Source organism: Ixodes scapularis, unplaced genomic scaffold (genome assembly GCF_016920785.2).
Source record: "Ixodes scapularis isolate PalLabHiFi unplaced genomic scaffold, ASM1692078v2 PGA_scaffold4__175_contigs__length_147842914, whole genome shotgun sequence".
In the NCBI taxonomy this organism is placed as follows: Eukaryota; Metazoa; Arthropoda; class Arachnida; order Ixodida; family Ixodidae; genus Ixodes; species Ixodes scapularis.
The window spans coordinates 97968607-97984635 of NW_024609879.1; the positions used below are offsets into that span (position 1 = coordinate 97968607).

The 16029-nt window shown below is 43.9% G+C and overlaps 2 protein-coding genes across 2 annotated transcripts; both read right to left on the minus strand.

Moving 5' to 3' along the window:
• Nucleotides 1–1629: 1629 nt before the first annotated feature.
• LOC121837822 lies at nt 1630–4589 on the minus strand. The gene is made up of 4 exons (XM_042293648.1): nt 4490–4589; nt 2672–2852; nt 1973–2114; nt 1630–1719 (listed from the first exon to the last, which is right to left on the minus strand). Exons 1-4 carry the CDS (start codon nt 4587–4589, stop codon nt 1630–1632), a joined length of 513 nt encoding a protein of 170 aa, XP_042149582.1.
• A 3876-nt stretch (nt 4590–8465) lies between these two features.
• LOC8036342 lies at nt 8466–13428 on the minus strand. Its single transcript, XM_029982945.4, has 4 exons — nt 13282–13428; nt 10529–10709; nt 9733–9874; nt 8466–8658 (listed from the first exon to the last, which is right to left on the minus strand). The coding sequence occupies exons 1-4, from the start codon at nt 13367–13369 to the stop codon at nt 8572–8574; spliced, it is 498 nt and encodes a 165-aa protein (XP_029838805.2). The 5' UTR covers nt 13370–13428; the 3' UTR covers nt 8466–8571.
• Nucleotides 13429–16029: the final 2601 nt, after the last annotated feature.

Here is a 16029-nt window from a genome sequence, read left to right on the forward strand (position 1 = left end):
TTAAGAACGTGAAAAAGTGGCATTATTTTGAACAGATTGGCTGCGAATATTAACTTTAATATACTTTCTAATGAGGGTAGATTTCAAAGGAGTGTGGATGCTTTTGCTTTGTTATAACTTCTAATATATTTTTCCATGTTCATAATTTGTGGTTAAATACTATGTGGCGATAGCCACTGGGAAAAGAAGAAGAAGATCGTGTGAAATTAAAAAGCCAGAGGAGTTCGATTTCGGAATTTGTCAGACGTCGCTTTTGTTCTTTTTCCTGTTCAGCGAAACGCTCGAATACTAGGCGCAAGCGGAAGTGAGTGTGCTACCCGCAAATTCCCTTGACTGCACACTTACTCCTACGGCCTTGCTCGCCCATCCTCGAGTAGTTGGTCTTCTGCACTCCACCTGGTCCGGAAGAAAACAGGCGACTGGCCGCCCTGCGGTGACTATCGCAGCTTGAACGTGGCTACACTACCCGAAGCCCGCTTTGGAGTTCCTAACCGTCATCGACAGGTTCAAGCAATGGCCGGAGGCTTGTCCCATCAAAGACATCACTGCCGAGACTGCCGCCTCCGCGCTTCTGTCCACCTAGATCTCCCGCTTTGGAGTTCCTGCCGAAATCGTGACCAATCGCGGACGCCAATTCGAGTTGGCCCTTTTCCGAAGCTTGACAACTCTTCTTGGCATAGCTCACCTGAAGACCCCAGCCTACCACCCGCAGGCAAACGGTTTGTTCGAGCGGTTCCACAAAGCCTTCCTCGTGGCCCACGCCACACCAGATAAATGGGCCACGTCTCCACCCATCGTCCTCCTAGGGTTGCGCACAGCCATTAAGGAAGACCTCAGATGTGCCAAATCCCATTTAGGCTGACCATTCAGCTGAATTGGTCAGCCCTACCACGTACCCCCATCTATGGCGACCTCACGACGACTGCAGGATTGCCATACGTGGAGGACTAAGCCCGTCTGTCCAGTGACCTTCGCGCTAAACCGACGCAGACACGCCCGAGCAAGCCTCCTTTCTTCCATAGCGACCTGCACAACAGTGGCTACGTGTTTTTGCGCGTCGACAGCGTCCGCCGTTCGCTCCAGCCACCTTACACTGGTCCCCACCTCGTCGTGGCACGCGGCGAAAAAACATTCACACGGCGGGTTAATGGCCGCGACACGGTCGTGTTCGTTGACCGCCTCAAGCCGGCATTTGTTGAGAGCGATACGATCGCTTAGCCGGCTGATCGTCCTAGCCTGCAAGCTACCTCGAGCTCCACAGTAGCACCCGCGACCCGCATCAAACACTCCAGGACAGTTCAGTGGGACAACTCCATTGCCAAAAGGGGGGGGGGGGGGGGGGGGGGGAAGGAAAGGGGGGGAGGGCTATGTGGCGATGGCCACTGGGAAAAGAAGAATATCGCGTGCAATTAAAAAGCCAGATGAGTTCGATTTTTGAATTCGTCAGACGTAGTCGCTTTTCGTCTGTCTTTCTCTACAGCTAAATGACAAATACACTGACCACCAAGGAGGCGTCAAGCAGCTTGTGAAATACTCGAGATATATGAATGCATGAATAAAATAATTGCTAAATAATTGCCTAATTTCTTTATTTGCAGTGTAAATTTTAATTCGCGTTTTTGTAGCCTTCTAATATAGCGCGATTTTGTAGTCAAACTCCCGGCACTCGACGACACTGCCGTTCTCTATTGCAGCGATCTTCAGGCGCAAGTTTCCGTTCTGTAAAAGCAGACATATAATACATTTATATTAAAAAGAACACCTCGAGCTCCCGTACAAAAACTTCGTCTATTACTGCGTTACGTTGCGTTACGCAAAACCTTTTCACTCCACACTAAGCTTTCGTGAAACTATGAGTTCCTAAGATGTACTTGAACCTGACGACCTCGAATGGCACGTTGAAAAACGTAGTTAAATATAAAGGAGCGCTTAACGATTTCAGTGGTGCTACCGTCTCAAGACATGAGTTCACCCCGATAAAGGCACCCGCCAGGAATGATATTGGAATGGAAATGCCACTCGTGTAGTTCAAGGGCGCGATCGGGCACGTGTTGTTCCAAGGCTGTCCGATCTGTACTTCGATCGCGTTGGTGCCAGCGCAGAGCTGGTGCTGGCTGCACGTCAAAAGAAACCGACAGGATCGCAGTCACGCCGTTCCAGTAGTGCTAAGACAATGAGGCTGACACGGTAAAAACATGACCAAGACAAGTAACGGACAGTGAATGCTGGTTCACACATTTTCGTTTGACTATGCTGAGTGTCTTGTGATTGATCTCTTGTAACCGCTCAACACACTGGCTCAATGACGTCATCTGTAGAGTAGACTATTAACATTTCAAATTTGTGTTTAAGTAGACTGATGATTTTTGCAGTACTTTCGAGGTAGAATCAACGCACTACCCAAAATATAGTCGCTTTTAACGTTGTCGGAATAATTTCAATCCCACGGTGAAGGCAATATGCCTAAATCAATTATAAAAAAACATATAGGGAGGTCAGAAGCATTCTAGGGCTAGTCTATAGATAGAGCCAGTGTACCAGTGTGTTAAGCGGTTAAAAGATATCGCAACACTCAAACGCAAATGTGTGAACCAACCTTATAGTTAAGCATTGAAAAGAATCGAAGCAAGCAACAAGCAACAAAGAAAAATCACCAAAACGAGAGACTTACCATGATCCCACGTTCACGACGCAAGGGATCAGTCCCCCTCCAGTTTTCTCGGTCATTGTGAAATTCAGTGCCGGAGAATCATTGAGCGTGGTCGTCAGTCGGCCCGTGTAGCTAACGGCCATGGTTCGGCCTACCCTGGAATTTGCGATGGTCACGGCGCTGATGGCCACAACGTGCGTAGCTGCAACACAATCGAATTTAACCTATGCGGATGGCAAGTCGTCTGCTTCTTTTGCAGGGGTTGTGGTGGCATCAAAACGCCGGGCTCTGATTGGTTCTGATTGAAGGATAGTGGGTACACCTCAAAAGCAAGCTGCCTTGAGGTCTACGCACTATCCTTCAAGCAGAATTAATCAGAGCCTGGCGTTCTGATTTGACCACAACTCCTGCGAAAGAAGCAGACGAGCTTGTGCTCTGCATACACTCGCAGGCTCGTGCTCATACGCGATTCATTGTCCGCCACTTTTATACTCTCTGACAGCTTAAGAAATGTACGGCGTGGTTGATAATTAAGGTCCCGTGTTTTGGCGGTTATTATTTTTTTTTTCCTATTCGGGGTGTCATTTTTTTTTTTTCAGAGTTTATTTTTCTAACAGAATCACTCTTTTTTAAGTGACATTTTTTTTTGTGTCAGAAAATAAATCGGTGTTTATCAGGCCTCATCTTGAAGAACCAGGACAGGGGCATGTATAATTCCCCAACCTCCAGAGACCACATGCTCGTGCCCAGGATACCTGGGAAATGTCCCGGTACCAATAAAAGAAGGAATCGAGCGAGATAAATGGTCTGGTTTCAGAAGAAGGAATTGGAGCCTCGTAAACAGTGAAGTCTGGCTGTGATCGAGGTAAACACAAAATAGAATTTTATTGGAAGAATTCTTTTTACCCCGGGGTACCTGGGTCTTTCTCGGGAAAAAAAAAATCTCTAATTCGAGATCCTTTCTTTTCTTTTTTTACCTCGATTTTAATAAAGTTAGCTCGAAGGTTACGGTGTGGGGTTCATCGGTATTTCCCAAAGCCACGGAACCCCAAATATAACGTTCAGGCTTCTTGCTTTTTTTACTCGATTCTCCAAGTTTTTTTACCGACTGATGCAGCGATCTCTTCGATTGTGGAGCGACAATACATTACTGGGACTGCGTTCCTCAAGTTGTCAAAGACTCACTTACCTCTCGGATTCACTATTCTGCTTTTGGCTAATCCCTAACTTTTTTATGTTCACACAATTTCCTTTGTATTCATAACCTGAATACATATTGCAGTCTGTTATTGAAGCCCTTAAGCCACAGTCGCATTGCCTGTACCGTCATATGAGAGACAGGCTGTTCGCTGCAGGCGTGATGACAAGATTCTCTGAACGTCTCAAGCACTTTCCAAACATGCTTGCTTCCTTCGCTTTGGACCTGGCTGCAGACAGTTCTTTGCAGTGGCGTACCAACTTGTTTTTGAGTGGGGGGCGGGGAAAAACCAGAACCCCCCCCCCCCCTCCCCCGGGGGGGGGGGGGGGGGTGCCCTCTGTTTCCCTTAGACGCCGCCGGCCACACTTTGCCCTGACCAGTGGCGGCTCTTTCAGGAAAGGGGGAAGGGGCAAGACACATGCCTTGCCCCCCACTCTGGGAATTGGGGGGCAAGCAGCCCCCTTGTCCCCCCCCTCCCCCCGGTTGGCAGCCCATGGTTCTTTGCTTTGACCAATGGGACCATCATACAAAGGAAGAAGCGCGCCTCAGACCGTTAGATATGTGCCTTTCAAGCTAGAAACCTTTCAAAAACGCGTCATATAATTATCGTAGAAAATCCCCGTACGCAGTTCCATACTTGCACGAACATGACGACAGCGTCGGCGTTTGCACGGAGGCTGAGCAAGGCGTCAAGCAATACAGACCGGCACAGACAACCAGAAAAAGCTTCGCGTAGACCATGGCTTCTATAGTCTACCGCGGGAATACTCTCGGTATAATGAAATGATACGTAGTGTGACTCGTCGCTTACATCATCCAGGAGAAGGAAACGAGCGTTTACGAAACACACAAATGGCGTGCCCGGCTCGAGTTTAATCATAGTTTTGTGCGAACGGCACGGCAGCAGTAGGAGGCGTCACGGAGCCTCGGTTAGGTTTTCGATCATTTTTGTCGGCCACTGTATACCGGGGTGACGCGTGTGAAAGTACGTGCGCAAACTTTGAGAACAACAACACTGCGTGTCAGATTTCCAGCTGGAAACCTCTAGCATAACTTGTGTTCCATCGAGAGCCCAGAAAAACAACCACCTCCGTGTGGCGACGGCACTGGTGGTAGAAGGGTGTGTGATTAATTAAAAAGGCCGTCTAGTAATAATAATAATAATATAAAATAATAATGATAATAAATGCATTTCCTCAGATGAAATTCACATTAAAATAAACGGGCACATGAAAACACACAAAGGGCTTGTGCGATGAAGCGCTAGAGTGTGAAACTGTGAAAGTCAAGTACGACTACACTACGAAAAAAATGTATATTTATTTATTTATTTATTTACCCTCAAGGTCTGAGGCATTCTAGAGGGGAGTGGATTACATTTCATAAGATAGTACAACAGTGTGCAGTTATTAATAAAGACAAATAAGAGGCTCCTAATCATACAATGATAGCTAAGGCGTTCTTGAAAGGATTGTGGTCTTCGATGGATGCCGTAAGTGCGGGAAGGCGATTCCACTCATCTGATGTGCGTGGGAAAAAGTACTGAAAAAAAAACGTTAGTTTTGCAGAGTGCAATTCCAACCTTAAAAGCATGATCTAACCTGGATGAGATATACGGGTGGGAGGCAAAATAAAATCGTGGCGCAGATATGGGTGATGAAAGAGCTTGTGAAATAGGCGTAGTCGAAATAATTTACGGCGAGATGCTAGAGTTGGTAGGTTGAGGCTAGATTTCGTTGAGCTTATGCAGGCGGCTCTTTCATAGTTAGATAGGATAAAACGAACTGAATTATTTTGAATCATTTCAAGTGAACCCATTAAGTTTTCTTGGTAAGGATCCCACACAGATGAAGCATATTCAAGTTTTGAACGGATTAGGGTTTTATATAACAAAAGTTTTAAGGACGAAGGGGCTTTTGAAAAGCTACGTGGGATGTATCCAAGCATTCTGTTAGCGTTGTTAGTAACATACGAGATGTGAGCGTTCCAGGTGAGATCGGCTGTAATGTGAATACCAAGGTATTTGTAAGAGGTGACGGCATCAAGGGGACGGTAATTTAGAAAGTAGGTGGGAAAACGATTTGCTTTTCTAGATACGCGCATATATTTGCATTTATTAACGTTTAGGTCCATATACAATGCTTTGCACCATTCAAAGATGGCATTAAGGTCCGACTGAAGATTAATATTTAATCTTATTTAATCAGTATTTTGATTTAGTAGTGTACTGTAAGGATTTAGGATCATTCATTTACTTAAGGTGTGAATCTGTGGGTCGAAGTGATGAAGAAGAAATCTAAAGTCTAAGTTGATAGTCAGCGGTGTGCATGTCTCTGTTTCTCCCTGTCTGTGTTTGTCCCTCTCGTTCTAGCTGACCTTTTACCTAAATTATGCACCAACTAGCTCAACTTCAGCCTGTTATTTAGTTATATCGTCGTCACAAGTTATTTCACGAAAAACCGCGCAGTCATCGGCAATTCAAGAGAATGTTAGAAGAAGCGCAAGAACGTAGATCGTTTATGTAGATAAGGAAAATGAGAGGACCAAGAACAGCACACTGTGGCACACCGGAGTAAACACCGGTTGGCTGCGAGTTAGAGTTGTTAGCTGAAACAAACTGTGAACGGTTAAGAAGAAAACATTCACTCCATATGAGAAGTTTGTGATCAAGTTTAAGTTGGTGTAGCTTATATAGTAAAAGTTTGTGGCATACCTTGTCAAATGCTTTAGATAAGTCTAAAAAAATGCAATCGGCAAATGAGGAATGGTCAAGACAGGGTGTTTCTTTAAGCTTAACAGATTTGTTTAAAAAAAGCCGTGAAAGTAACAATTATGCCGCTTGTGGAGGTGACTTATACGGCCAGGGGGACATATTATAGGGGGCTCGTAACGATCAGTCGTCTAATTAATTAAATTCGTTAATTAACTTCTTAATTAATGAAAATAAACATATGGTTCCAATTAGAGACTTGCTCAGCGTCATCGAAAACCACTAAATCAGTCATTTTCAGAAACACTTTGGGCGCGTGAGAAGCGTAGTAGTGCACTAAAGTTACCGCTCGTGGAGCAGGTACAAGGCTATGGCTAGATAAGAGACGGAAAAATCGCGCGATGGGCCTCATCGCAACCGCTAGCTTTGTACCTCATTCCCATTATATTTATATAAGGGGAATGAGTTCACTCATTCCCATTATATAAATATGGGAATGAGTGAAGATTGACAAGTGCAGCCGTAGTAATATTATGAACGAAGAGGGGAGAAGGTGATTATTGAATTTATTGCATATATATATATATATATACACAACACGGGCACTTCACACCATCGTGTGTGGTCTCCGAGGAGGATATAAACGAACATATGCGGATGAATGAACAGCAGTAAATCCAATGAATCAAAGAATCAAAGTTTTCAGGAACCCGGCGAAAGCCAAAAAACGGCGGAGCCAGGATTTGAACTCTGGGCCTCCCAATGTCCGGTCGGGTGCGCGCGTGTGTGCGTGTGTGTGCGTGCGTGTGCGTGCGTGTGTGTGCGTGTGTGTGTGTGTGTGTGTGATACATTTACTCACACGTCTAGATCCGAGACGGGTCGAAACGTTTAAAGGCCGGTTCAGACACCTGCATTTGACTGCGTTCCAGTGCGGAACGGCATGCTTGCGGTCGACTGCAGAAGCGGGTCGCCTAGCAACCGACGACGCTTGGCGTTCCGCAACGCACCGCGACAGAGTTGGGCCGGGCTTAACTTTCCAGTGCGGAGGGGCATGCGGTGGGTTGCGGTGGACCAATCGCAATTCGTGAAAAAAAGAACGCCGAAGCGCATGGGCGGCACTGGCAACTACATCCGGTTCGTCTCGTTTTCCCGGTCAAGGACGTCTGCTTCTAAAGTTTCTTCCACGTACTCACCTCTGCCTCGTCATACTTAAGTATTGAAAGAAATCCTGGCCGTTGTCCAGGCGCATGTCGCGCACCAGATGGTGGTACTCCCCGAAAATTTCGCGGGAGCGCCGGAGTGAGCGCACCCACTCGCGGCCGGGGTGGCGTCGCCGCTGGAGCAAAATCATCGCGGTGGTAGGCCGCACAACCAGGGGCCAGTTCGCCTCACTGCCCGCCCGTGCAATGTATCCCCGCACGCAGTCTAGGAAGAGATTCCTCAGGTTTTCCGTTTCTTCCAGTCTCGACAACCCCGACGAACACGGAGAAGTCGCGGCCATACCGACGCTACCGTCGGACGCCGCCATGTTTGTTGTGATCATAGTTGCTTGACTTCATTGGCTGCAAGTCGCGGTTTCGATTGGTGCGCCGCAAGAGCCGATAGCAAGCTCCTATTGGTTCTTGACTGCGGCGGACGGCGCTTCGGCGCAACTGTGTGTACAAGCTATCCGCAAGCTCACTCCGCATCGTTCCGTAGTCGCGCTTTCGTAACCGAGCGCACCGCAGTCGAACGCAAGTGTCTTAACTGGCCTTTAGACTTTAAGTAAAGGCCGGAGTTAAGTTTTTGAAGTGGCTTTTTATTTCATACAAACTATCGTCAGTCAAGCCCTGCACTTCTTACTAATATATATATGCATATATATCTTTTGATTGGTTGATGTATTAGTTTTGCATCGAGTCCACCAGTGCGTGAACAATCCTTTATTTATTTGCTTTGTCTGCTATTCTCCAAACGTCGGTGTAAAGACAAAATACCCCGAGCGATGAGGCCAAATGTGACAAGCAGTTGCGTTCATTTGTCTATTTTTATGTCGAATTCCTCGCACTCCAGGACGCTATTATTGTTGATGGCTTCGATTTTGATGTGCAGGTTGCCGTCCTGAAGAAGAAAGAGCAGAGTAATATCAAGCAAACACCTTCCTTATCAGATAGTTTTAGAAGATCGTTCCGATGACTCCGATAACGGTACTCGGTACTCCGCCGCCGAATTACCGTGTGCATCATACCGTTATCGGGTATCGCTGTCGGGGGTATTGGATTTCTAGGAACGATCTATTAAAGCTCTCTATTGGCACGACTTCGATTCGCGACGTCCGCTCTTTTCGGTATTGCTTTAATGAACCTTGTGAATACTAATGCCATTTCATATGGGAAAAAGCACCATATCCTCGGCAGAAACCCAGGTTCGTCGAAGTTCCAACGGCTTGTAGGACTCAACCAAGCTTGAATAAATATTGAATTAAGTGTCTAAAACAAGACGTACGTTCGAGAGAAAAAAATGCACTGTACAGACTTTTCGTCGCGGCGTTTATCACAAAAAACGTCAAGCATAAAAAATTTACTCGTCCTCTTTTGTCGATACTATACCTGTAAATCGAAGTGACCGATTAATCGATTAAAGGTTGGCGATTATTAATCAGGTTAAAAATGTTAATCGACACCCAACCCTACTAAATACTCGTTACTTACTCAAAAAGTAATTAAGAACGTAGCTCGTTACCGCGGTTCAATACGTAACGCGTTAGCTCAGCTTGAAAGTAATGAATTATTTTCTGGACATACACAACCTCGAACCTGCAGGAAACAAAAGCGACACACACTCACAGTCTCTATAGACATTTGCGAAAATTACCTTCTGCGCACTGCCATCTCTGTCTGCTGGGCTGTGGAACGCTTTCTGAGAATGCGCTGTTTCTCTACTGTGCGGTATTAGACGCTGCGCATGCGTCCACAGCTCAGTGACTCAGCATTTTTCGCCTCAGCGATAAGCGATGCAACGGTTTATAGTCGGTGACAGATTAAGAAATCAGGAGATACTCCTCGCACCCCTCTCGACTTTAGCAAACCGAACGCTGGAGAGGAGGTTGACTCCCCTCCAGCGTTTGCTCTACTGATTGATTGATCGGTTGATTGATTGGTTGATTGATTGATTTTAGTTATATTAGGAACTTACCCCGATAAACAGACCGGCGAAAGCGGGAATGTCGAAATTTACACTGCTCGAGTAGCTTCCGGCTGGGATCGGGCATGTGTTGTTCCACGCTGCTCCAAACAGCATTTCGATCGTTGACGTGCCGCCACAAAGGTCGTACTCGCTGTTTGAAAAACACCAACACGTCGAGTTTAACGAATGGCGTAAAGATTAGACCAAGTTAGCTATACTTCATTTTTCATCCTTACTAAGCGCTGACGACCATTCCAAGATTTTCCTAAAACTGATATTTTTTTTAAGAGCTTTGTATGAGATGTTACCAGTCCAGGAAATCGTGCAACAATCGGTCGGAAAAGTCGAGGCCTTTTCGTAGAAATTTTACGTTCTGGTCAAAGATCTATTTTAATATATTTTAAATTTAAACTGTTAAATTTAGACGCGTAGCTCATTTCCGGTAAAAAAAAAAAAAAAAATTCGAACAACCTTGCCACAGTCAACGGCAGGCTATTACGAAGACGACCAAATTTGTGTGGGCTCCTCTTGTTGCGACATCTGCCGGTGGCCGCAGGGAGCAGACGAGACACTGGGTCTAAAGTAGGCGACTCCGTCGTCTGCTCACTAAGCCCATCGGGAGATAGAGCCACAAACATAACCCCCGATCAGCTTGATCGTCTCTGTTGTCGTTCTTTCTTAGCCGTAACGATAGCGGATAAAAAAAAAGGAGCTACAACTTGAAATTGAAAATGAAAAAAACTACAAAAATGCTGCCACAAATACAACCGAATGGGACATGAACGCCCGCAAAAACAGTGCTTACCAGGAACCGAGGTCGGCTATGCAGGGGAGCTTGATATTTCCTTTTTTAATCATAATTGTCAACTTAACCTTTGGAGATCCATCGAGTGTTTGCGTTAACTGACCAGAGTACGAAAGAACCATGGTTTCGCCGACCTTGGCGTTCGTGATTTTCACGTCATCGATGATCACGATATGTGTAGCTGTAACATAACAGTGTGGAAACAATCATTAAACAAGCTTGGCTACTTAGCCATTTCCGATTGAATGTACTAATATATTTAATGCAAAAACATCCTTGGTGTTTGGTCTTTCGCCTCTTTTAGATCGACGGCTTGTTCGTGATATGGTGCTTCTCTATTTGGTGTTTGACGCAGTTGTTGACTTTGCCCTGCTACTTAGACAAATCTCATTTCATATTTCACGATGACGAAATAAATTTAAAGTTTTTGTTTTCCCTTTGACTTAGAATTTGTCCCTTCATTGGCACGCATGCAGCTTATGTACGACATGCTTAATAGCATCATAATCTAAACCTTGAGACGAGAAACAATAAAATAACGGACAAGACGTCCGTTATTTTATTTTTCGTGTCTCGGGGTTTAGATTGTGATGTTCCTAACCAAGCCGCGTGCATACTTTCGCTCCACGGGCTCAATAATTCTCATGTGAACTTCACTCATTTTGAAAAGTTCGAGAAAAATGTACTTTTCATGTTTTTTCGCTAAATATATATATATATATATATATATATATATATATATATATATATATATATATATATATATATATATATATATTGTCGTGTATCCCTTCTAAGGCCTACCAGCTGGTTTGGAGCCCAATAAAGCACGATTGATTGATCGATTGATCCATTGGTTGATTGATTGATTGTGGCTTCCTCCGGCAAGCTCCCTTCTGGTGGCATTCGCGGCAACTAATCTAATCGTATGGGGTAAGATGGAACAGCCCGCTCGTGGTGTGCCCTACCTGCTCTGTTGGAGGCGCCGAACGCGGGAGGCTGCTATCACGCTCTTGGCAAAACTCATAAAGCCCTATCTATGGAAAACAAAAATAAAGCCCGAGGATTTTTTAACAATGTCGCTATCAAAAAAGAGTAAGACTGCAAGGCTGCTCTTTTAAAATTATTCGCCATAACTCTTATCAAGCCGACGCAGTGTGTGCTAGAGTAGGAACACACCTCGAGCGGGTTGTTCCATGTTGCCCAACGTGTCTAGATCGGCTTCGCGAATGCCGCCAGTCGAGCGGTCCCTGGAGAAAGCGCCCCCCCCCCCCCCCCCCCCCCCCCTGCGTTATGGACAAGTATGATTACCGCTGTACACGTACACAGATATGCTGTACCTCTGAAGTCACCGAGGTGACGTGAATTGCTACTGACTTAATCCATTTAAATGTACAATATTAAAACACACCAGCTGATCTCCAGCAATACATTGTCATTAAAACGCACAGCTAGCACTAAATAAAATATGAGAGTGTTGGGTCAGATACATATGGTGGAATTTCTAGAGCGCTCAAGAGCGAAGACGATATACGACAAGTGTTGTAAAAGAGTCACACTGACTTAAAACGAAAGAAACACACAAGAGGACGAAACAGACGGCACAGCTTGTCGCTCTGTCGTCTGTTTCGTCCTCTTGAGTGTTTCTTTCGTTTTAAGTCAATGTAGATCACCAACACGCTCAAGTCTTTAATTGAAAGAGCCAATGTTAGAAACATTCACTCTATTTGGGTACAAAGCAACAGAGGTGGAAAGTATTATACGCTTAGCCATATCTGGCCGGTGGTCTAAAAACGTTCCTGGCAACCACCATCAGAGGAAACTACACGAGGAAGGCTTTCGGGCGCTCATGAATCTAGAACGTGATGCTTCTTCCAACACCGTTTTCTTCTTTTTTAAATATTAGGCAGCGAATTCGCTTCAGACAAAATTAGTACTCAAACACACTTTTTTTCCGGTTAAAAATGCAGCTAAGATTTTTTTTTTTTTCTAATTTGAAGAAAAAAAATTGTTAACGTTGGGGTTGATTTTCACAGAAACAACAAATAGGTTGAAGAAAATGAGTCTGACTTTCCTGTCGTTTCCTGCTTTACTTAGTAAAACGCTCCAAGAACCCACAGGAATTTGTTTTGTTTTTTTTAACTTTTAGTCTAAAAACGTCTAGCTGCCCACTGAGCCATAGAAAATGGCTGTTTCTTAGTTGTGACTGTTGCTTAAGGCCACGTCTGTCCTTCGATATATATGTATTTTTTAATAATCCGCCACCCCGTTGCCTCTCTGTGCCCAGTTGCAGTGTCTCTGCACGCGCAGCTGATTGGTCATATCCACTAAAGTGGTTTCGATTTGTTGGGTCCTCGGTTTGCATCTGTACACTTTACGCGAATCCAATCATCATCCTCATATTTAGCTGCGCCGCAACAACCCTCTTGGTCTTGTTAAAATCAATAGATAAAGTGTAGTAATTTTGCACTTTTATAAAACGAAAAGAAGTATATTTAAAGGTTTGCTTTTAGCACACTTCCAATATCTGAAGAACACCTGTAATATAACTTTAGTAAGTCGTATTTCAGCCTGACAAGTAAAGTGAACAAGCTGCAAGTGTATGTTTAGTAATGTACTGTTTGTAAACTAAATGTGGGTTGAAGGTATATTCTGCGAAGTGTTTCATAAAAGGCCAACATTTTTACAGTTTTAGCGCATTACTTATAACTATGCGATAGCCAGATAAATATTGATATTACTAATAAACTTGCCTGAACAAGGTGTAATAACTGGTGTCTGCGTAGAAGCGAGTCCTGTTGAGACACAGCTATACAGTAGAGCAGCAATTAAGTAAAACATTGTTGGTGTGATTACCGTGTAACAAAAGTTCTTGCGTGCTATCTTCCGACAAACGAGATGTTACGAGGTCGTTTAATAAGAGAGTGACTATCTCCACAATATATATATGCACTACGTTTGTGGTATAAAAGCGCACGGGCACTCCGTTGAAGGTTACCAACCGCAAAATTAATCATCTTTTTCTACACGTGGAGCCCGGTCGGTACCCTAGTGTATCTCGTACATGAAAACTGAAAACAATATAGGCCATGATTTTTTTTTATTTCTTCCGGTCGTCACTGAAAACAATTTTTCAGTTATATTTAAAGCTGGAATTTAACAATGCTCCTCTAAACTATTTGACGCGGCTTTTGTCCTATACCGAAAAATTTGCTGTAGACCACTTTGCACCATATATTACTTTGGAGATGCGATTGCAATCAGAAGTACAAAAATCGAGTTGTGTGTTCCGAATGTACTTTTTATTTTATTACAGTTACTTTCCGCGAATAAGCTAGCGATGCGGAGCTAACCCTAATCTAGGCGCCAACCATGACGTTGCCTGGTTTTCTCATTGACAACTTAACGAACAAAGATGGTTGTCTAGGCGCGCATTGCCAGAGGCCAACGCACTTAACAAATGTCGGGGGATATGAAAAAAAAAAAATACTGTGCGGGCAATAACTTGTACAGCTCGTGGGGCATCATATATCGAGAAACATAAATTGTCGTACAAAAAACATGTCATCAAATGGCGAGCAACATGAAATAAATCAGATGGAAAAAAAACATATAGGGTTCAACCAAACGCTGCCTGAAGCCGGATGCTGAGTAAGACGCATACACGTGAACGTAACGCACCCATGCTGCATCACCGTAGACAAACTGCGAGTCGAAAATGCTAGATACTAAATATGGTATTTACTATTATATCGAATATGCAATGTGACCAGCAAACGTTCCGAAACAGAACCTGCGCGCGCAAAATGATTTAATAAATTTACGAGGGTGGCACAACCTTTTCACATAAACGTCTACGCATTCTCTTTAAGTACGCGTGTAGCCTGTCCTTTTTAATTATTTATCGAACCTTCAACGTGGTAGGATATTTAAATTACACTCATACAACTCTCAGAAAGTAAATTCCACTTCCTCCGTAACTCTTAAGCTTGCACCGTCACCAAATGGTCAACTTAACACAACAGTGTACTTCCCCAAAAGTAAAATTGTTACTCGAGAGAGTAGCCGTAAAAACGTGCGAGCATCAAACATTTCGATCGCAGCGTTTGCTATAAAAAAACAAAAACAAAAAAAAAACATAATTTTTGTGTTTTTTTTTTGGAAGTGTAAGTTTGGTTTTACACCGACTGCCATTTAGCTGTTATAAAATCACTTCCCACTTCTTTTTGCTAGTAACGAGTAACAATACAAATGTCAAAGCACATTGCGCTGAAACAAAATGGCGTCATTCAGTACAGTCCTCCGCTGTGCGCAGCCATTCGCTTCCTAAAACCTGCACAGTCACGTAGTGTGCGCTTTAAAGAATGTCGCTACTTGTAGGAAGCTCTTATCTAGGAACTTCAAGCGGTCATGGTGCCCATGTAAAATAAAAATACGAAATGCGTACGCTGTTTCCTGCATGACGATCGTCGCGGTTTTGAAAATAACATCCGCTCACTCTTATCTCTTAAATTTTTTTCTCCGCGTGACACTAGGCAGATTGAAAAAAAAAAAAATATTTGACTACGCTCGAAATAAAACTTACAGACAACTGATCATGTGCGTCACTTGATAGGCGTGTACGAAAAAAAAAAAAGAGATTCATTATCCTTGCATGTTTAGTATGTGTATACCTGAATCTAATTCTCATCTTGCCGTACAAAAAAAAATAAAAAAGAAAAGTGAAGCATGGTTTTAACACGACTCGCTCTATATCCAAGGAACTCGAATTTGGCTTCCTTCGAGCATGGTTCATTGTGCACTTTTTCCGCAAACGTAAAGAAACTAACTTCGTCAATACTAATTAATTTAAATGGCGTTGCACGGATTCTTTATTCTTTCTTTCTTGTGTCCAGGAACAGCCGAAGCCTGAATGCTGGTACACACAAATACACCCTTTGTGCCTGTGTGTTTGTGTGCGCGCGCGTGCGTGCGTGTGGGCGCGCGCGTGAATGCGTGTTTGTGTGTTTGTGAGTGTTTGTGTGTGTTTGTGTGTGTGTGTGTGTGTGTGTTTGTTTGTTTGTTTGTTATCGTAAAATGGTATTTAGGCGAAGTTAAAATTTTGAGCCCAAAGAGTTTGTTATTAAAAGCGTGATCCACCGGGTTTAAAACGTATTTAAAAGCACATCTCTGTACACACTTGAATGCTCTTGCTCGAGGTAAAACCATAAAAATATTAAAACAAAGGACAAAGGACAAGGGAGGACAAGACAGGAGAGGCACTAATATTGTCCATTGTCCCTTGTTTTTCGCGCTAATAATTTTATGGTATTCAATCAACTAGGTCATCAACTTAATTTTTTTTTTAGGCAAAGCGACGTAAAAAGAAGTCACCAATGTAACTGATAAAAGCGTTCACATTCTAGAGGGTGATACACCCTAGTTATTTTGACTGTGCATCTACTTCTATTCACTTCTTGAGAGATAAGTGAAACTGAACGGAGCGATAACTTCTGAGTCGC